Source organism: Lipotes vexillifer, unplaced genomic scaffold (assembly GCF_000442215.2).
Source record: "Lipotes vexillifer unplaced genomic scaffold, Lipotes_vexillifer_v1.1 scaffold329, whole genome shotgun sequence".
Lineage (NCBI taxonomy): Eukaryota > Metazoa > Chordata > Mammalia > Artiodactyla > Lipotidae > Lipotes > Lipotes vexillifer.
In genome coordinates this window covers 4,826,663-4,849,051 of record NW_006774067.1, presented here as the reverse complement: position 1 = coordinate 4,849,051, position 22,389 = coordinate 4,826,663, and the positions used below count along the sequence as shown (strand labels likewise).

Below are 22,389 nucleotides of genomic sequence, written 5' to 3'. Positions count from 1 at the left end.
GACAAGAGCATTGCAGGCAGAGCAAGGGTGGTGTGCGAAGGCCTAGATGGGAAGCTGAAAAGAGCGTGTCCATCTGCACAACTGCAAATTGTGCAATTCCCTGGGTGGGGGGGCTGGGGGGTGGGCAATAGCGAGGGAGGGGGCTGGAGGAGGCAGGGGCCCTAAGGTCCCTGAGGGTCTTTTCTGCCATATGAACTATGGACCTGTACTCTAGGCTGGTGGCGACAGCAAACGTGACCTGACATTACGCCCTGGGGGTGGAGCGTCTTAGAGTGGATCCTGTCAGAGTTTTAGGGGTGTACCAACGGCTCAGGTGGCCCTGATATTAAGTGAATGCTTGTCATTCTGTTAGTCCATGAGCAGGGGGCGAGGGATGAGAGATGTTTCTTTTTTCTTTGTCTTTTTTTTAATTAAAAAATACCATTAAAGCCTGATGTAAAAACTAGTAAGTGTTAAATGATACTAAGGCAGGTGGTCTTCTTTGAAGATGAAAATGCTCTGGGATAAGCTGAAGAAGGGGCAATAAAACTGAAATGGCCAGAGGGCACTTAAACAAATCATCCATTTGTTCTTGAAAGCAACCAAAAAAGATATAGGAAAGGGTAGTTAAGAAACACACGGAAAAATCCTGACTAAAACAGTGCTGCTGAAAATCGCCTGTGTCAATGTATTCTTCACTAAAAGTTGTCTTCTGCTGACGCTTCTTTTTCTCCCTAAGGATGTGCCTTTTATATATGATGATCAATTTTCCACAAGGTTTGCCGTAATGTTTCCTTAGAGCTTAGGTTTTTACATTTTAATTCATTCCACGGCTGTTCTTAGTTGCTCTTTTCACAATTCAGGGTCATTGTTTTCTAGCAGACAGAACACACTCAAATCCCAACCCTCTTCTTTTTCTCAGCTTGTTTCTGTCTGTCTTGGCTTGAGGAGAGCCCCTGATGAAGGAGGCAGTCTCTACCATTTCAAGTGGAGCCTGTGATCTGGTCCATTCTATACTTTGACTTACCTTTGATTTCCTACGATTTGCATTTTGGGTTCCCAGAAATCACTCCCCTCCTCCAGCCCCTCGATATTACTCTTTCCAACAACTGCCTCTCTTCCTTAAATCCCTCTGAGATCCCACTTATCCTTCAAAAAGTCCAACATAAACTTCATATTCCCCGTCTTCTGAGACAGATAAGCACACTGCAATTTGACAGAAATTTATGGTAGGATTAAAACAGCAGGACAGGGCTTCCCTGGGGGCGCAGTGGTTGAGAGTCCGCCTGCCGATGCAGGGGACGCGGGTTCGTGCCCCGGTCCGGGAAGATCCCACATGCCGCGGAGCGGCTGGGCCCGTGAGCCATGGCCGCTGAGCCTGCACGTCTGGAGCCTGTGCTCCGCAACTGGAGAGGCCACAGCAGTGAGAGGCCCGCGTACCGCAAAAAAAAAACAACAAAACAGCAGGACATTATTATTACTGTTGTTGCTGTTATTTTTATATTAGTCTTGTCTACCCGTTTGTATTGCACCTTTCTTGAGCATAGAGACCATATCTTTAGCTATTTTTGTAATCTCAAGTAGAGCTTAGCACAGTAGAATTGAACAAGTATAAATTTTAAAAATGTATTGATTAAGTTGTGACCTGCCAAGAGCTATAGTGGTTTTCATTTAGAGGCTCGTGGAAAATATGAGTGTGGAGACAATCCTGCAAGGCATCTGAACAGTAATCCCTAGGATCTAGACAGTGACTGGCCCTCGAATCTGTGAACACAGAGGGGGTGGCTTCCTTTGTCCAAGGGGAGGCTTCGAGATGGCGTGCGAGGGGCCAGTGGTTACAGAGCGGCTATAGCCCAGGACTGCAAAAAACCAATGTCTTCCAGCTCTAAGTTTCTAGCATTTCTTACATTTTTGTTTCACACAGGAGTAGCCCAGAGTAAACTAATGAAGCCTGCAAAATCCCCCTTTCTGCTATCTTTTGAAGCCCAGTTCCAGAGAATGTCTCTAGCCAGTAACCCTTGCTCTGCAAACAAAGCCCAGCAGGTAATCGTTGCACCCTAGTGTGATTTGGCTTTATGTGTGACTCCTGACAGTTTAAATGGTCAAAGAAACAAAACAAAAATTGATGTCTGGTGAGAAGTTTTCTATCTTGTGACATTTGAGTGGTGACCTCCGTGGCTTAAGCAGGGCAGCCTCCATTTTCACTTTCGTTTCCCAGTGTGGATTTGTACAGTATTGCCTTAGCAGTTCTATTTCAAAGTTTCCCCCTTAGCTATCAAGCCTCATTTCTGTTCCAATCCTATTATTATTTGCAGTTTAATCAAGATTAAGGGAATTGTGGCCAAAGGGGAGAAGGTACTTGCTGCTTGTAAGCTGAAATTTGATGCGGCTAAAATCCAGACTCTAGTAGCTGGGGATTCATGGTAGAGGAGTGAGTGGGTTGGGATCTCGGACCCTCTTCACTGGTTCAACAATTTTTCAAGTGTATTCTTTGACATGCTAGTTGTTTGATGGAAAGATGTTAGAGAAAGGAAGGCTGTGAGACACATGGCTCTTTTTCTGTGTTTTTATCTGCACTTACTGAGGTGCAGATCCCTGGTGTAAGAACATCTTTGCATAGCATTCTTCCTTTCTGGGACTGATCTTCTTGTTATGACATGGGTACCAAATAGAACGATGCTCGGCACACTTGTGTGGGAGCCGGGTCCTCTAGGCCCCAGCTTCATGGGTGTTGAGACCTTATTTTCTCGATCATGAAGAGGTGGTGGTGCTGGGGAGGGTAGGGGGAACAGAACCCAGGAGAGGGCTGGGGCAGCGTGGCTGGCTGGGGGCACTTGGGGAGTGTGGAGTCGTAGCTATTTATACCCATTCTGGAAGTAGTTCAGTACTTCAGCAACAGGGACTGTTGTGATAGTTTGACGGGCTGGTAGTGGCTCTGCACCTGTAAGTGCACTTGCTGGTGAGGAAACAAGGTGGGATCTGAAGTTAGGAAACTGGAGTTTGACTCCTAGCTCTGCCGACCATGGGTCGAGGAATCTGGGCAGATCCCTTGATCATTGAGACTCAGCTTTCCCATCAGTACAATGGAAAAAATAGTAACTACTCTATCAAGTTAGTAGGAAGGGAGCAGATGTGCAGTAAGATGACATATGTGCGAACACTTTGTTAAACTGCAGCTCTACTGGCTAAGTTTTCCTATTATTTTGATGTCTTACTGTCGTGATTGAATTCTGTTGTTTGGTGAAAACTTCAAGTATGGAAGTGTTTAGTCAAACACCAAATATTGTATTTCTGTGCTTTTTGAGTTGTTGGATCTGCTTTTGGTATATTTTTCTTGTTCCCCTCTCATGTTAGGATGTGGGCTTAGAAGCTATATAGCTGAAGTTTATTTGAACTGTGTACTAGATAAGGATAAATGGAGTCTGGGTGAGGGCCTGAGGGATTCTTTTACGTGTAAAGCAAATCAAATTTAGCACATAACCTTTTGTTATGTTTAACACATCTCATTTAGGGCTGTTTCCGACATTCTTTGCTAACTTCTTGGTTCCTGTCTGTCCTGCATATGTGGATGATGGAATTCTAGATGTGGAAGATGTATGTATGCAATTACTTAGAAGTATATATTATCAGTTTGAAAAGATCATATTTTTAGTGAAGGCAGTAGAGAATATACATCACTCATTGACTCACTCACTCACTCACTCAGGCATTTATTAAATGATGTGTATAGACCACTTTCCCGGACAAAGTAAAAGAAGTAGGATACCTGGCTGTCTTCCTAGGACTTTGCATACCATTTTAATCCAACTTAAGAATACAGACTGACTCTCAGGAAGAGGTAGTATAATTATTTCAAAGGATTCAGAGAGTTGGGGAACTGGGAGACAACAGGACCCTTCCAGAGGAAAATTGGAACAATAAATTTCTTTTTCACCAAGAATTTGAAAAAGGTGTACATCTCTTTAATTGGAGTATGGTATGTGCCTTAGCAAGAGCTTCAGGCACCTAACACCAAACGTAAAAAGGATGTTGCGTCGTGTCCTTTTGTAAATCACTATGTGGGACCAGGTGGATTTTGTTGGTGTGTTCAGTGTCTCTGGACGATGTTCCCGCTCTCACAGCGTCCATTTGGCTAGACCAGAACTGTTGCGAGAGTGGTGCACTACCAGTAGTCATCGGAAGATGGCAGCATTGGGCGACCTATCTCATTTTCTTAAGCACACTCCCTGCTAGCTCATCCCGTGACTGTGTTCCACAGCCGTGTTTGGATCTCAGATCGTCACTCAGACTTTCTTCTGCTTAATGACTATGTGTATGTAAATGACTCTGCTTTTCTTCTAGGGAAGAGGTCCGATATATAATTCCTGTTTTGGTTTTCAGTTAATGATTATATGTAATTATATTCGAATAAAATATTTATAAATAATTACTTATAATTAGTGGTATGTAGAACTTGGAATTCATGAACACCAGCTTTGATGAAAGGTACCCTTCAATTTGGGAGGTGTTAGTCTTAGTATTATTGTTTGTTTCTGTTTAAAAGACATTAGTGGCCAAGGCTCTGCAGTCCTCTTTTACAGGAATTCTTATAGGGCTCAGGTTTTTTATTTTTTGTGGGTTTTTTTTTTTTTTTTCATAATAGGTAGGATATTTATTTGGTAAATCTCTTGGGAATATATTACAGATCCACATATGGCAAGTGCTCTGAGGAAAACAAATTATATTTTCTTAAAATTTCAAGAAGCAATTAGCTACCCTTGAATTTTGAAGGGTCTCCAGGGGTCATCCAGTCCAACTCTAAGTAGGCCTTGCACTTAAAACCAGGCAGAAAACACGTGCAATTGCCCCCTCCTCCCCATTAGTGATCGTGCCCAGGGTCTTCTGCATTTTGAGGTCTATACCTTATGCATTCTGAGGCATTAGAAACCGAAAGAGAAAAATTATCCTGAGCAAGTCCATAATTGAAATTTTGCCAACACCTGAGCTTCAGGTACATTGTGTCATCCCTCTTTATCTGTTAGGCACACATGGAGCTGCAAATGGAAAGCTATCTCAAGGTGAAAAAAGGTCTAATTCTCTGGTGAGAGGAGGTTGTAGAAGCAGCATCTAGGCTCATTCCTTGGTCGAGGACAGCAGGAAACCAGAGGGAAAGGCAGCTAGGGAATGAGTAGATGGAACTGTGTAAGGTCAGAGCTTCTGGAAGGATTCCCAGATGAGGGATGGGGCCAGAGAGCATTCTAAGCAACGGGAAGGAAGACACCCAGTGGCTCTTTCCTCTGAGGTTGCCCTGATCCTAGAAGCACAAGGATCGAAGACACACCGACAGATTTACCTTGGAATTTCTGGCCGAGTTGATGCAGACCTTTTAATTCCTGCCCCACACTAGGATGGGATGCCAGATCTAGGTGAAGCCCGTGAGAATGGTGCACCAGATTTTCTCAGGGGCTCTCTCAGCCTGCTTTGATTTGGATCATAACCATGACTGTGAATTATGTACGCACTGATATAACGTAAGGAAAATTAAAAATGCACATAATAGGCTGACCTAAATGCTCCTATAGCTGGCTCCATATGTGTACTATTCTGGAGGCTTTTGAACATGAGAGCACATTTTTTCACAAACTCTTCTGTATTCAATGTTAAGGCTCCAAGGATTTCACATCATGTGCTATAAATGCAATGCAAATTAGAGAAATCAGCCAAAGACATACTAAGAAGATGTCATGAGATTCTAGTTTTCCTGATTTAGTCTTTCATTTCCCCATTTTTTTGGTTGTAAGGAAAAAAATCATGCATCTATTAATCTTTTACCTGGAAACTTTAAAATGTGACAGATGTTGAGCTCATAAAACACTGAGCTCTAGATCTCTTAAATATCACCATCTAGACCTGTCCTGGGTAAATCACTTCATCTCCTTAAACTTGAGTTTTCCTTTTGGTAAAGTAAGAGGCTGAACTTCCAGGCTTCCTGTTCTATGACTGTATGATCACTTCTCCACCATGCCCAGGACTGTGCAAAATTTTTTGGAGGACAGACTTGAGGGCTGTATTTTAACATTTCTTTCTTTTTTGTAATTGAAGTATATTTGACTTACAATATTATGTGAGTTTCATGTGTACGACGTAATGATTCATTGTTTCTATACATTACAAAATAATCACCATGATAAGTCTAGTTACCATCTGTCACCATACAAAGTTATTACAATATTATTGACTGTATTCCCTATGCTGTACATTTCATCCTCTGTATTTTAACTTTTCAACACATCTTCACATCTCTTATTTTGGTTCTTCTCATGAGGCCTCTGTGATACTGAGTTCTCCCAACCCCCTGCTACCCCTGGCCCAAGTCATCCTCTAAGTCGCTCATCACCCTTGTCTTGACTGCCACTGCCTTCCAACTGGTCTCTCTGCTTCCACCCTTGCCCCCTATAATCTATTCTTTACCGAGCACCAGCGTGATCTTTTGCAAATGAAATCAGAACACATGTCTCTCCAGCCTAAAACCTTCCAATAGCTTCCCAGACACCCTTGGAAATACACATCTATCCGTGCCTCAGGGCCTTTGCATTTGCTATTTCCTTTGCTGGGAAAACTCTCCCATCTCTTCTCTTCACCTGGCTGGCTGCCTGTCTCCTTCCCATCATTCAGGTTTCACCTCAAATGTCATTCACTCAAAGAGGCCTTCCCTGGCCAGTATCTAAAGTATCCTAGGAACACTCTTTCCCCTAGGTCTTTGTACAACTGGCTTGTTCGTTTTCTTAAAGAAAGGGCCATTTTCAAGTAGGTTGCAGCTTAAAGATCACTCCTGCAGAGAGGCTTTATATCCCTGATATAAAACCTCCATCTAAAACAGCCGTATCCTCTGCTTGCTCTCTGACAGTTACATGATATTATTATTTATATAGCAGATTTATATAGCAGATTTCACCTGACATTCATCCTGTATGTTGATTTTTGTTGTTATTGTTGTTACTTGTCTCATCCCAGGAGCATACCTGCTTCATGGGTTGGGGAACTTTGTTCCCTTGTTCTCTGCTAGAGCGGAGTCTGGCATATAATAGGTTTGTAGGAGTGTCTGTACAATAAGTAGATGAATGAATAGATGTCATAGGCAGGAAAACTACAACCCAGAGAGGTTGTGGTCACAGAGCTAATTAGAAGGAGGGGTAAGACTAGGACTCAGGCCTCCTTGTGTGTGTCTTTCCTCCAGGTCCTGCTGTCACACAAAAAGCCTAATCTAGAAATACTTCATTCACTGTTTGTTTATTTGTTCACCGGATATTTATCGAGCTCTTATTATGTTTCTGGCACTAGTTTGTGTCAGTTGTTCTCAGCCAGGAGTGATGTTGCCCCTCTGGGAACATTTTTCAATGTCTGGAGACATTATTGGTCTTTGCAGATGGGGTGGGGGGGTGCCACTGGCATCTAGGGGACAGAGCCAGAGATGCTGCTAAACATCCTCCAGTGTACAGGATAGCCCCCTGCAGCAAAGAGTTATCCAACCCAACGTGTCAACACTGCTGAGATTGGGAAACTCTGTTCTAGATGAACAGACCGTGATACTGCTGTCATGGAGTTGATGGTTTTGTAGGGGGGAGACAGATGACAAACAGTGTATTTCATACATAAAGACCATGTCAAAAAAGTGATGGGACAGAAAAGAAAGACAAGTTAGAACAGAGTAAGAGGGGGTGCCAGTGGGTGCTGTGGATGGTGACAGAGTAGGAAGGGCTGTAATTTTTGCCTCTTTGGGAGATGAATCAAGAATGGAAATTTTGCCTCTGGAGGCTCAGCTCCATGACCTGGAATGACCAGGCCTTCGGGTCCAGCCCAGGGCTACAGAGCACTGACCACTCAACTTCAGAGATCGTTCACACATAATAAAAATATAAAACCCTCCAGAACCAAGGGACATCTTAACCTCCAGATAAAAATAGAGCAAATAGCCATGGGCTAGAAATAATTCGTATTTTCTGCTCCTTTTCAGGGATGTTTTCATTCTCTTTCTCAACCCCTTCATTGCTCCATCATCACTAATGCAGGACAGTGTTAATTTGATGAAATTTTTTATTGCTCACTGTCAGCTTCTCACTTTCCTCTCGGAGCACAAATAGTGTAATTTCAGCCCCTCTCAAGAGCATTGTGAGTTTTTTGGTTGTACGGAGATTTCTGTCTGTCTAGGTTGATTTCCTAGGAACTCAACAGAAGCAAGTGTAGATTTTAATATCTTGGGGAAGCTGTAGTAGTTGATGATGGTAAAACTCGGGCCAATGAAATCGTTCTTACTATATGTATTTAATGTATATGTATATAAGTATGTACACATGTAAGTGCATACATAGGTATCCATTTAAGATTTCGCTAAGAAAATGGTAATTTGGTAGGTATATACTTGTTTTCTTGCTCTTTCCTGGTTTCTTCACCACAGTTCTTTACCAAGCATTGGCGCATAGTAGGTACTCGACAAATGTTTGTTGAATGAATAAACAAACTGCAAAAATCAGTTTAGGATTACTGAATTCCAAGTTATTTTTCCACATTTACACGGTGCTACTGAACCACAACTTATTAAATATAGTAGCATATTCTTTTGGCATTATCATTGTGACATATTCATTCTTTCTAAATCTGTGGTTTTTTAAATTTTAGAGTCTTTGCAAGGACTATGATTTGACTCATAGGGTTTCTAAATCCAGGAAGCCTAAGACTCTTAGTAGTTAATACTTTTTCCATTTACCTTTAAACTAGGGAGGGATTATTAGGCAATAAATGTCAGTAAATCTTCTTGACTTAAATGCGTTTTAATTGACAGTGCTGAAGAAATTATGCAGAGTGCACCATTTTATTTTTGGTGCCATTTTATTTTACAGAAGAACTTATTGCCCAGTTCACTGGCTGTGTGTCCGCTTCTTTTTCAGTGCTATTTCTTCACTATTGAGTTTGGCCTCTGCAAGCAAGAAGGGCAGCTGCGGGCATATGGAGCTGGACTGCTTTCCTCCATTGGAGAATTAAAGGTATGAAGCTGTAAACGCAAATATCCTTCCCGAGCAAACTGGTTCAAGGTCATGGAAGATATTGATTTGTCTGTCTGAGTCTCTCTACTCGCAGATACCCCATAAATATTTAGTACAGGGGATTTGGTACCTCATATGGGGTGCTGACCTAACTTTTCGCACTTCTGAAAATGGGTCATGCCTTTCTGGGTTTGTGGTGTGACTCAAATGGATGAGCAGCCATGTGCACGAATCAACAGGAATGACAAATGTATGCTCAGATGTTGGGTAACAAATGACTGGCCTAAATTTAGTGCTGAAAAGTGGGCACTGAGCTAGCAGTGATCCTACTGATTGAAATTCCCTAGTAAGGGTGGCTTGGCCTCTCTCATTTCTGTCATCACCAGGGCTCCCATGGATTCCCCAGCATCTGCTTCCCAAAGGGGAATTAGAGGTTATTTTAGCTTCTTCAGAATTAATGTAAATTAAAACATTTGTGGGCATATACAGTGAAAAACAAAAGCACCTAAATAAATATGTGGTCCAAGAGGTATCTAATATGTGTAGTGATGCCTAAGGGATGCTATTTTTTTTTTTTTTTGCCTTAAAATACAGTTAAAAAATCATTTATTCAGAAGTGTTGGAGTCTGGGGCATTGTGATCATTTAAATATTCTGGTTACTTAAGAATTACTATCTGTATACCACTGGGGGATAGCAAGTTTTGATGAATTTAGAATGCATTGTGATATCTAATCTGGAAACGGTACTGAAAATAATTTAATCCTTCTTTGATTATTCAGACTAAGGTCAGGATTATGGACTATCCTAGGGTTTTTATTTTGAGTATTTATTATCCTTACATAATGTAACTGGGATATATATGATTACTGGAACTTTTTAGATGTTTGTACTTTTGAAAGATGCAATTTAACTGTAGTTTCATTGAGTCCATTCACTTTATGACTTCATTCATTCATTCCACAAATATTTGGTTGAGCATCTACTATGTGCCATGTACTATGCCAGGCACTGAGGATACAAGGACAAATAATGATGATGAAGAATAAGAATATGAAGAAGATAAAAACTGCCTCAAAAGACACTTAAATAGACTTTAGTATTTTAGGGGCTTTAAACATATTAACCCACTTAATTCTCATAACAACCCAATGGGATAAGTAACACCATTATCACAGATGAGAAAACTGAGGTATAAAGACATTAAGGAGCTTGTTCAAGGTCACACAGCTAATAAGTGTTGGAGGTGGTCCCAAGTCCAGGCAGTCTAGGCTCCAGGATCCAAGCCCTTGACCATTAGGCCCGATTGCCTGGGATCCCTGTTATCAAGGAGGTTACATTCTAGTGCAGGAGATAAATGACCAAGATAATACAGACAGTGTGACAAATGTGCCTGGCACATTTTAGCCCATGCCTGGGAAGGCTTCCTGATGAGGGTCCTGCTGCCCACGCTGATGCTGGAGGAGTGGGAAGGATGAATAAGGGATGGATGAGATGCTGGATCAATCAGCAGATAGCAGTGTGTGTGCTCTACTCAAAGCCTGGCCCATTAAGGGAGCTGTCTGAGGCCCTGTCTGGCTGGAATAGATGATAATATTTAATGTAACAAAAGCCTGATGTAATGTGTTAAAATTTTTTTTTCTTTTTTTTTTTTTTAACTGAATTCTCAACAGCAAAAAATCCATTTGGGGTTAATCTCAAAGCCCACAGCAATAGCATGATGTCATATGTCTGTAAGAGCCATGTCTTCTATAGATTGTTTCTTGATTTCCCTGAAAAAAGAATTAGTCAGAAAATTATGGAGCTCTTGAGCTACATCTATTTACATTCTCTTCAGAGGGCTTATAAATGATACCAGAAACAAAAGAAACAAGTCTCTCTTATTGCCCCAGCTTTCAGCAGGGTCCTCTGGTCTGGTTAACGAGGCATGTGTAGGCAGCACTGGGGTGATCTGTTGTTTTTGTTCCTATTGGTATGGACCGAATTGTCTGGAAATGGAAATCAGCCAGAAACACGTGAAGGGCATTGTCTGCCGTGAATCTTCTTGTTCTGGTCCATCACCTCTGGTCATTAGCATTCTTCCATTCCCAAATTTCAACACTCCCAGCATCCCTATGATTGCTACTTTAGACCATTTTTACAACTCAGAAATTCCTTCTATATGAAATGTCTTCTGACTGTTCACAGAGAATACATAACATGAGACCTTTCCTTAAGGTCTTAGCTTTACCCTCACCCCATCCCTGCCCCGCTCGGTGTCAGAGTCCAGAGCCTTCTCCCAGTGCTTGTGAATACATCTGTCCAACTTTTATTTGGAAGAACAAATGAGAGTTCTGAGCCCAGGTGGGGATAACTTTATTAATAGCATTATAATAATTCCTGTGCAAACCCACTTACAGTTTTGAATGCAGTTACCTTTTGTGGTAAAATGTGTTTTTGCTGTTCCAATTATAGCCCATATGTAGGTCTCGGGTAAGTTGTTGGAGGTTTTGGTGTAGTCCTTATAATTTTTACATAACTATGCACAGTTCGTCTTCTTTCCTTGAACTGAACACATTTTAAAATGTGTGCTTTAAGAGGCTAAGTTTTCAGAGTGTAAATGTTGCACGTCAGAGCTGGCCAAGCACTTCCAAGTACTGTATCTATAGTTTGAAGGATAGCTTTCATTTTTTCCCCTTATTTTTTGACAGTGCTTATTTTTTATCTTTGAAGAGAGAAAGAAAATGGAAATGCTTATAAAATCTAACATAAATCTGATAACTATAAAGACAATTTTTAAAAAATCTCAACAATGATTGCTCTCTCTCTTGTTCTAATTATTTTTTCTCTGATGTACTTTTATGAATTCCAAAAATGTATTTGGGAAGGGCCTTTCCATACCTTCATCATTGTGGGGAGCAGTTAATAATGAGCTAGATGATCTGGAAAACTGACTTTAAAAAAAGGTTGAGAATAGAATAATTGCTTGCTGTTCACCCACAGTCTAGTATGTGTCTTTCCTTTAATGTTCTTTTTCTCTCTATCTCAGAGTTGACCTAACTATGTAAGTCTCTCATTAAAAAATTTTTATTCACTCATTCATTCATTTATTTTATTCAACAAACTCAAAATTGAAAGTTCAGATTTCAAGAAACTTGGAGTCTCTAGAAGGAAAGGTCTAAGAAAGTGATGAATATGGGTCTTTGCTGAATCCATTTCCCTTTGGAGAAGCAACAGTGAGGAGATCTTGTTCACACGAGGTGGTGAGCAACTGATTACTAATCCATGAGTTGGCTGAGTCTTATCTCAAAAAGTTAATCCATCTCAAAGCAAAAGGCAATCTCTCCTTCTTTTTCATGGGTGAGGGTAAAGTCTCATTCTTTGTTTCCTTAAGGGAAGAGATTAGATTTCTTTTGGTAAATGGCCTTAGCACCTACCCCATAGGAGTTGCTGGAATATTACATACAAATACATGTGTTCTGCTTTTCAGGTTTTGACAAAGCTGGTGGGTTTAAAATTTTTAATTATTATTATATTTTGGCTTTAGTTTTAGGATATCCTTGTATGGTGAATTTATTGTGCTGCTTTTATAGAGCTATTCTTCAGCCTTCACAGAACAGCCTTATATTTATAATACAATCATACATATTTAAAACCACTTGCACCTCTGTGAGGTGGTCAGAATTACTGCCAGGCTGTAGAGAAGAGGCCTAAGGCCCCCGTGGGTTCCCTGAGGTCATCCAGTATGTCAGCGGGTGGCTGGAGTTGGGACTCTGAGAGCGTCTGAGCTCTCACACCTTTCCTGTGTTCCAGTGGCTCACAGCTCCCTTCCTCTTGCCTCTTCCTTTCCTGCAGTAGCACTGTTAGTAATAACAGAGCAAATGCCGGACATTGGGAGCCGGAGAAGCGTCTTTGGCTTTTACACAGGGATTTCTTGAAGAGGGAGTTTGTTCCCTCCCCGCTGCAGCTGATTCAAACTGCTGAAACTTTCAACATCACTGATGAAAAGAAGTGTGATGCCATCATCACCCAGTTTGGCAATAGGGATGTTGCCACCACATTGTGCTCGGTTAGCACATTTGAGGAAGGTTGAAAAATTTAATAGACACACATATGTACATACATATACAAATGTATATATTTGTTCTGACGTGGGAAAGAATGATTGTAGTGTGAGTGTAGGGGTGTTTGCAAATTTTTATTCAGAATCTAGGGCCCAAACTATCTAGACTTCACACTTGACTTTTTTCCTAACTTTAACCAGTCCTAATATAGAGGGTGAGGATCACAGGTTTACATCTAGAAGAGGTGAGATAATAACTCTGTGTCATTGCAAAGGCAGGTGGCTGGAAGGAAGGAAGATTTTTGAGCTGATGAACTCAGGACAGGCAATGTTGGGGTCTAGGACCCGGCAGCCTCATAGCTAGGGCCATGCTTCTTTTCTCGATGGGTTCCAGAGGAGCTGTGCCGATGGTGGAAGGTGTGGCTGGTTGCATATGTACACCAAGCATCATCTGGAGACTGAAGTAGCAAGGATAACCTAGTTTACTGAACTCTTCCCATGTGCCAGGCTCTTTGCATGTGTTGCCTCCTTTAATTCTCACCATATTCCTGGATTATAGATAACTATAAGTATTTCCATTTTCCAGATGAACACTGGAATAGGCTGACAGAGGTGAAATAATTTGCCCCAGATCATGTAGAAGCTAGTTGGGTTCTGGGAAATTTTTGATGTTGAAAGAGATTTTTTATTTAAAAGACTGGAACTGGCAAATAAGTCTTAATTTGTGCGCTAAAGCCAATTAATTGGTAACGGCCATCTATGTTGGGAAGGGTGGGAAGGCCATGCCCAGGCCCAGCGGAAAAGGCTGCTATGGTGAATTTACGCTGGTTGGGGTGGAGGGAGGGGATGGTGGTATGAGAGCTGTGTATTTGCAGGCCCTGTTAAAATCGTATTGCAAGAAGAGCTTTAGAATTCATGTAGATATAACCTTTACAGTTTATCAAAGAGGAAACTGCATCTTAACCTGCGGAATTTTCACTCATTTGATAAACCTGTGGGACAGCTATGTTTAGAATCTAGGTCTCCTGGCTCCAAGTCCTGGGTTGTTGTCTTTAGCCCTATGGGTAAATGCAAAACAGTCCTTTTAGAGAGCATGTAGACGAGAGGTGATTCTCAAGTATTCCTGCACTATAAAAATGGCTTGAGAGTAAAAGACTGTCAGCCAGATTCTCTCAGCATTATAAAGCCTCTCTCTGCAGGAAGTTGGATTAATTCTTGCGGACTTCAGGATATCAGACTGTTAACACTTTGGAAAGAATTCACCGTGGAGCTCTCTGGGGACATCAAGCAGTTTGGCTCTATGTTTACAGAGAAGCTACTCTGGACACAGAGGAGAGGGCATGATAGCTGCTCCCCAAAACCAAGGTCGCTTAGAGAGAGACATGGATAGGAGCTGAGAAGCAAACTCAGTAGGACTTTGCTCCACTGGACAGTGGAATCAATAAAGACATGAATGCTATTTTATGGCCCTTGAGCTATGCTTCAGTGTTCAGAAACAGGGGCCCTCATGGGCTGCATGGATGGTCCTGGCTTTCATCACACAAGAGAGCTCCCCATCAGTAAATGAGACCACTTAGCGGGGTGATCACCACCTCATTTGTTGGCCTCACTCCGTGGCTGCTCCGCCAACTCTGGGCTTTCTCCAGGCTAATCCTTGGGTGCCATTATCATTTCCATATTTGTAACAGCCAAGGGATAGAACTGGTCCCATGCTCCATGGATGGAGAGGTCCCCAGCCCGTAACCAGGTATTGGACGCAGCAGGATCTTGAGGATAGACTGCATTGTTGAGAGCTTAGAACAGTGAGCTTCCCGTTTTCCTTTTGATTAGTACATTAGGCAAGTGTGAGATATATTACCTGATGGTCTTTGCTTCAAATCATATGCTGTGAATCCACTGACTTTTCTTGAAGTCTGGGGCAGAGCAGCCTGCCCTCTGGGCTTTTTCTTGATCCACTCTCATCCCATTTACCTGTTAAAAAGATGAAATGAGCTCATTTGAGTATCCAGTAGAATCATAACATGATACATTTTTCTAAAAGTACACTGATTTCGGTCTCTGTTATTACATACACATCTTCTGGAGGCATCCTCAACACAGGGTGACTGCTGAGGGTGCTAATGTCCTATCACAGCATTCCAGACCTAAGCAGACAAGCTTCACCATCTTCCTGTGCTTGTCCTTGACCTAGTGAAAAGGCTGGCTCAGCATGAAAGCCCTGAGGGAACCATGGCTTAAATGTTCATATAGTCTATATTGCTCCCACTCTGCCATGCCCCTGAATGTGGGGGTGAGAACATGGAGACATCTAGGACTTTGGGTCAGTCACTGTCCTCCTTTTCATATGTACTGATGGATAAATGGACAGTTAGAGCAACATCCTAAATAAAATGCACCCAGAGCGTATGGCTGCGAAGAAAGGAACTTCTAGCTCTGAAAACCCTGGTGAGCCAATAGGGGGCCTATTCTTTGCAGAGGAGCAACAGCTCTCATCAAAGCACATTTTGTTTCTTGAAACTGTGAAATTGTTTTAAAAATGTGGACAGAATTATTAGTCATGTGGAACCCCAAATCCCTTGATGTTCACTGCACTGCATTGAACCTAGCACAAATGCATTTGCTGGTGTAGTGACCTTCCGCTTACAGTGAAGTTGTTCTGTGGGCCAAAAACTATGAGTCCACTCCAAGAGGCCCTCTGCATTCCCTGATTCACATATGCATTGATCTGGACAACGGAACTTTGTGGGAAAGCAAATCAAACACAGGGTAGGACCATGTGCCCTTTCTCTTGCCCGTCAGTCCTTGGGTTCACAATTACGTTTTCAAACTTAGGGAACTGTATAGCCTTCTTCATGGAAGGCTGTAAATCATTCCATGCATTTTGAAATTGTTGGGGGAATGTACCAAGAATACTGAACAGGAAAGGTTTTTCAGCGTTTCTCCAGGAAATCTTAGCAGTTAGAGATTGAAAAGTGCTTTGGGTGGAATCCAGAGACTGGAATAGAGTGTCTTCAGAAATCACCCAGCCCAAACCTCTCACTTACACTTGAGGAAACGGAGGCCGAGACAGGTGAAATCATTTGCCAAGGTTATCCAGTTAGTAGCAACGCCTGGACTAGAGCCCGAGTTTTCTAATTCTCAGTTCAAGGCTGTTTCTGCTACCCCTTTCTCTCTTTGCCTCTCTCTCCCAACTAATTTACCCTTTAAATTAAGAAAGAGAGAATCTAGAGGGGTATTTCTCAAAATATAGTTCACAACCATCTGTGTGTGAATCACTTTGGATGCCTTTAAAATGCAGATTTCTGGGATTTATCCAGACCTACCAAATAATATTGAGGCCTGGGTATCTGCATTTTCTTTCTTTCTTTCTTTTTTTTTTTGGCTGCGTTGGGTCTTCGTTGCTGCGCGCAGGCTTTCTCTAGTTGTGGTGAACAGGGGCTACTCTTTGTTGTGGTGCTTGGGCTTCTCATTGCGGTGGCTTCTCTTGTTGTGGAGTACGGGCTCTAGGCGTGCAGGCTTCAGTAGTTGTGGCTCGCGGGCTCAGTAGTTGTGGCTCGCGGGCTCTAGAGCGCAGGCTCAGTAGTTATGGCTCACGGGATCAGTTGTTCCGTGGCATGTGGGATCTTCCCAGACCAGGGCTCGAACCCACGTCCCCTGCATTGGCAGGCAGATTCTTAACCACTGTGCCACCAGGGAAGTCCCATACCTGCATTTTCTACAAGCTCCTCAGTGATTCTTAGGCAAATTCTGTGTGAGAACCGTCAATCCAGGGGCTATAAATAGCCAGGTGGCACGTGGCAGGAAATGAGCGCTAACTTTTAGCATCCCTGAATTTATCTCGAGAACACAATCATTCATTGGTCCTTGCTCTTCTTAGTGCCAGTCATGTAGTGAGCTGAACGGGGCTAATGATGGTTCAAAGAGTAATTACATTGGCTTTCCTGTTTCCCTAATGCCTGCTCTGGGCATAACTATAACTATTAATATTAGTTCTTTTTTTTTTCCCACCTGGAAATATTTATTTGCTGTATATTTCTCTGCTGTGCTTGGGGGAAGGTAAACGAATGCTTCGCACGTATCCTTGAATATACAGGCCTACTCCAGCCTCTGTTGGTACACAGTACCTGGCCTCAAAATGTCTCACAATGAGTCCACAAATAGTTCAGTCAGAGTCCCCATCACCTCTCCATGCAGGTAATTATTACTTTTGCCATTTAAGGGAAATTTCAGTACATTGCTTATAGCAGTAAATTTAGGACCATATTTGTGCTCTCCTGCTTCTATTCATAGCATAGATTTAAAATTCCATTTCTATGGGGTTACAGCGCTGAACTGTCCTTCAGTATGAATTTTGTTGATAATAAATAAAATAATACCATGTCTCATTTTTTTCCCTCAGCAACTAACAGACTTACAAACAAACAAACAAAAAACCCCTTAACACTCAATTTCCCCTGCATATGGGAGAGTTCCATATTTCATGGTAGATGAGTAGCTGAATAGTTCTGTAAAATGATTGAGCTGTGCTATAGGAATGTGACATGGTGGCACTTTGGAAAGTCTCATTCTGGAGTTTAACGGGTTTCGCGGTATGTTTTGCAGCATGCTCTTTCTGACAAGGCATGTGTGAAAGCCTTTGACCCAAAGACAACTTGCTTACTGGAATGCCTTATCACTACCTTCCAGGAAGCCTACTTTGTTTCAGAAAGTTTTGAAGAAGCCAAAGAAAAGATGAGGTAAATTTATTTTTCTTCCATCTAGAGAAAATAACTTTTTATTTTTCTGGCTCTGTTCTTTCCTTCTGTCTGTCTCTTGAACCAGTGAGGATTGATCCCATATCCTTCTCTTTGCTGTTTATTTTGCAGGGACTTTGCGAAGTCAATTACCCGTCCCTTCTCAGTCTACTTCAATCCCTACACACAGAGTGTTGAAATTCTGAAAGACACCAGGAGCATTGAAAACGTGGTGCAGGACCTCCGCAGCGATTTGAACACCGTGTGTGATGCCTTGAACAAAATGAACCAATATCTGGGAATTTGATGTCTGGGACCTGGGTCATTGCCAGCCTGATCTTTTTGGGGCTTAGCAGCAATTCAGTCAATGTCATATAACACCAATAGCTTTCTGTGTCATGGCTTCGCTAGTAAGCATGCAATTCTGTATATTTCTACCTACTTGCAACTTACTGTGATAATGTATGAAACACCATAAAGAACCTGATGACAGATAACCACTCATTGTATGAAAGATCGTAATACATTTAAATGTCTTAAATAGATTTGACATTCCAGCTTAGTGTCCTTAACCAAACTGCAGCTATTGAAAATTGGTAACAAATAGCCCTCTTATGATTCTAGCTCGTGACCTTTTCTTTTCAGACCTGAGCCTTTCCTCTGTGTTCATTAGATAAAATGAAAATAACAGTGAAACTGTTTCTATTTTCTCTAGTATCAGTGTTTTCACAGCACTATTTGAGATAAACCCAGAATTGTATGAAGCTTCCCATCACATTAACAAAAGATTCAGTGTTCTGTTTCAAAAATTGAAAGTAGTGAGCACACTAGTTGGAATGGTTTTTAGGTTGATTATTTATACACTGTAAGAAAAGAGAAATTTCCACAAATAGAAAATATATGTTGCGTTGACCTTGTAGAAACTGAGTTGTGACATGCTTCCCAAAGTATTTTGGAAGAAAACACTTCCAGAAAGGACATTAGGAAAGACTAAACAATGGGGAAAAATCTTGGGACTATGAATTTTATGCTGGAATAAAGTGATTATCATTCTCAGCTGGTTAACCCATTTCTCTTGGACAATAATTATATCATAGAGCTTTGATTTCAATGACATAGAAATTGAGTCTCAGAGAGGTTAAGTGATTTGCTCAAAGTAGCACAGTTAGTGGTGTACCAACATTTACAGCCCATCACATCTCACTTTTGGATTGCTAAGACATTCAACTTGGTGCATGTCTGTATTTATGATGTGTAGTCATAGAAGGGAAACTAATGCTTATCAAAACTAGTGTTTATCACTAAATAGGACTTGGTTTGTGATCAAGGGTTGACAGCAGTACAGAATTTTCCTCTCACACCCCCCAACCAAGCTAGGTCTCTGGGAGTCTGTCCACTTGCCTAAAGTTTGGGCAAATTTGGGTAAACAATAGTGATATACCACAAATTTCAGTCATCTTTGCTGTAAGAGGTATAATCAGGTGATTAAGTGAACAAATAAAAAATTGCTGAATGAATTTTAGCTTCTGATTCCCTTAACAAATGCAATCACTGTTCCTCTAATTCTGCTTTAGTAGCACAGAATACTGGGTGGAGGAAAGAGGGGACGAGAAAAAGTAGAGAAGAATAAGATGACGAAATGACTTTTAAGTTAACAATTCTAAAATATTTACTTGAGCACTTTCTAAGGATGTCCTTTAAATAGGAAACTACATGTGATTTCAAACTAATTTATACAGTTGTATGGCCTGTTATGAGTCAGAAATTTTTGGACTAAATGTATTCAGGAAGAATATGAGAAAGTTAAAATATATATCAGAGAGAGGTGAAATTACCATGAAAAATCAGAGGCTTGACTATTGGTTATCTTCATGATTGAGGCTCTTTCATTTCTGAAAGATTCTCAGAACAATGGACTTTTTGAGAAGGGATCTGGTGCATAGAATGTGAGAGTCATGCAGTTTAAATGCTACGTTAGGTGAATGAGACAGTGCCTTGAAGAATTATCAGCGGTAGAGAAATGATGAGCAAGCTGAACCCAAATAAAAGGATCTAGAATTATCAAGTAGTTGTCAAATCCAATCATTTAATAAATCCATAAATCCATAGTTTCTTACATCTTGCTTTGCTAGATCTAGATGACCCTGAGTAATTAGCTATTTATAAATATTAACCTAGAAAAATAACCCAGAAAAATGAATCCAGAAATTTCCAATGAACAATAACAAGAGACTAAGAACAATAATTTAGAAATTTCCAGAACTAGTTGCTGAATTTTCTCAAAGGAGAAAATGGGCTGAGAAACTCTTAATGTCTGCTTTTTCTGTTGTTCCCATAATTTGGTGTTGCTTTAGATAACATTTTGTCTTTTGTGACAACATGGACGGACTTGGAGGGCTTTATGCTAAGTGAAATAAGCCAGATAGAGAAAGACAAATACCATATGATATCGCTTATATGTGGAATAAAAAAATATATCAGACTAGTAAATATAACAAAAAAGAAGCAGACTCACATAGGGAACAAACTAGTGATTACCAGTGGAGAGAGGCAAGAGGGGGACGGGCAAGGTAGGGGTATGGGATTAAGAAGTATTAGGTATAAAGTAAGCTACAGGATACAGGGACAACATGGGGAACATAGCCAATATTTTATAATACCTATAAATGGAGTATAACCTTTAAAAATTATGAATAACTATACTGTACACCTGTAACATATAATATTAGAGCCACTATAACAATAAAAAAGGAAAAAAACCCATATGTAGCCATCAAGCTTCCCCCTTCTAGCCCCAATGAAAGGGGAGCTTCTTAGTTAAATGTACTGAAGGAGAATTATATTTAATTGTAGACAAATTCCCTCAACAAAAAATAACATTTGAGCTATCTTCTGATTGACTAAAGAGGCATCTTTAGTGTTCTTACATGTGCAAAATCTGTGTTGTTTCAAAAATAGAAGCGCTGCAAAGTAAATAGGCTTTCCCACAGAGCTTATATAGGTATCATACAAGGAGGAGGAATTATTTGATTCTTTTTAGATTTGTTCTCCATTTGGAATAGCATGGTTTTTGCCATATGAAACAATGGAATCATGGCTTTCATTTGTTGTGAGCATTTAACAAGCAAATGCCATTACAACTAATAGTGGGAAAAGTCCTATAAAATTTAGCAGCCATCATAGGAAAAGTGTTGGCAGAAAAAGTCCCCAAATGGAAATAGTACAACAAAATAATCACAACCAGCTTCTTGTCATATCTGATACCTGCTCAGTGTAACCATTTGTCTCAGTTATGCCTCCTGACTTAAAGCTAAATTAAATAGATCCAAGGGCAATTATAAATTTAAAGACACTTGCTCACTGTCATCTCACTGTGAATCGCTACTTTATTTTGGCTTTGCTGCTGTCTTCTGTAATCAGCTAATCAAAAGTCAACCCAAGGTTCTTAGCAAGACCAGGTTTCTTATGTATCACACCTTGCAAAAAACAGCCGGAATCTGATTAGTCCAGTTTTTTTCTTAAAGCATTCTTGTCTGTTATGAGTTGGGGTCAGGCAACCAGTATATTCTTGGATGATCAGTTTGTTTGGCATAGCGGATTGTTCATAAATTGCATGTTTTAAGAGTAGGGAACTCTGACCCAGGGTGGTTAAAAATATATATATTTTTTTTACATTAGTGTTAAGTGTTGTAAAACTTGGGTGTCTGGCTTAGTCTCATTTATTTACTGTGTAATTTAGAAATGATGCTTTATGGGGATGATATATCTGTGCTTGTCTTGCTTGCATAGTAAACGGGCCTGAGCCTAATGAATGTAATGTATTGCAACATTTACCAATGTGAAAAGTTCTCAAGTGAAAAACAGTATGCTTTAACATGAAAGCAAATAGAAATAGAAAGTATCATTTTCAAATGGAGTCATGGCTCACATCATTTTCTTCATTTGAGGAGGAAAACATTAACACAAGATGTAGTTGTCCTCCAATTCATTTGATCTAATTTTCAACTGCTAAAGGATCAAGTGCTGATGCGTACTTTCATGAACCTTGTCTTACTTATAATGAAAAAGAAAGCAGCCCAGAGTTTTCCAGTGTGTGTTGAGTTTTTTTTTTTTTTTTTTCTTCTTCAATTTCCAAAGACATTCTCTTACTTGGGGAAATGATTGTTATGCAAATTGACTTTTTCTGGGAAGAGGCAAGGGAATTAATAGTGACATATTCCTTCTTCTCATATTAGATTTGCATGTGTTCAAAATAAACCAGTTCTGAAATATTGAATGGTGAGTCTTTATAATGTGACTTGAGGTCTCAAAACATTTATTCAATGGCTTAGACCATATCAGGGACTGTATCAGGCACTATTCTAAAAACTGAGGATATAGTGGTGAATAAGGCAGAGGAAGTTTATGCCCACTTTGAACTTACCTTCTAGTAGACAGATACCAGCAAAAAAAAAAACCAGATTATTTGAGACTGTGGCAATTTTATGAAGAAAATAGTTGGGGTGATGTGATAAAGAGCAGTGGAGAGGGGAGGGATTAAGGTGGCCAGGGAAAACCTTTCTGAGCAGATAGCCTTTGACTAAGAACCATGGGGTGAGCAAACGCCGCATGAAGAG

General features: G+C 40.7%; 1 protein-coding gene across 1 annotated transcript in view; it reads left to right on the top strand.

Moving 5' to 3' along the window:
* TPH2 (tryptophan hydroxylase 2) overlaps positions 1–18,824 on the top strand; it is an 89,557-nt gene extending 70,733 nt beyond the window's left edge. The window contains exons 9-11 of the mRNA XM_007448770.1: positions 8,904–8,999; positions 17,643–17,776; positions 17,906–18,824. Coding sequence (XP_007448832.1) covers positions 8,904–8,999; positions 17,643–17,776; positions 17,906–18,080 — 405 coding nt within the window. The 3' untranslated portion in view covers positions 18,081–18,824. The remainder of the gene's footprint in view (positions 1–8,903; positions 9,000–17,642; positions 17,777–17,905) is intronic.
* The last annotated feature ends 3,565 nt before the right edge of the window (positions 18,825–22,389 follow it).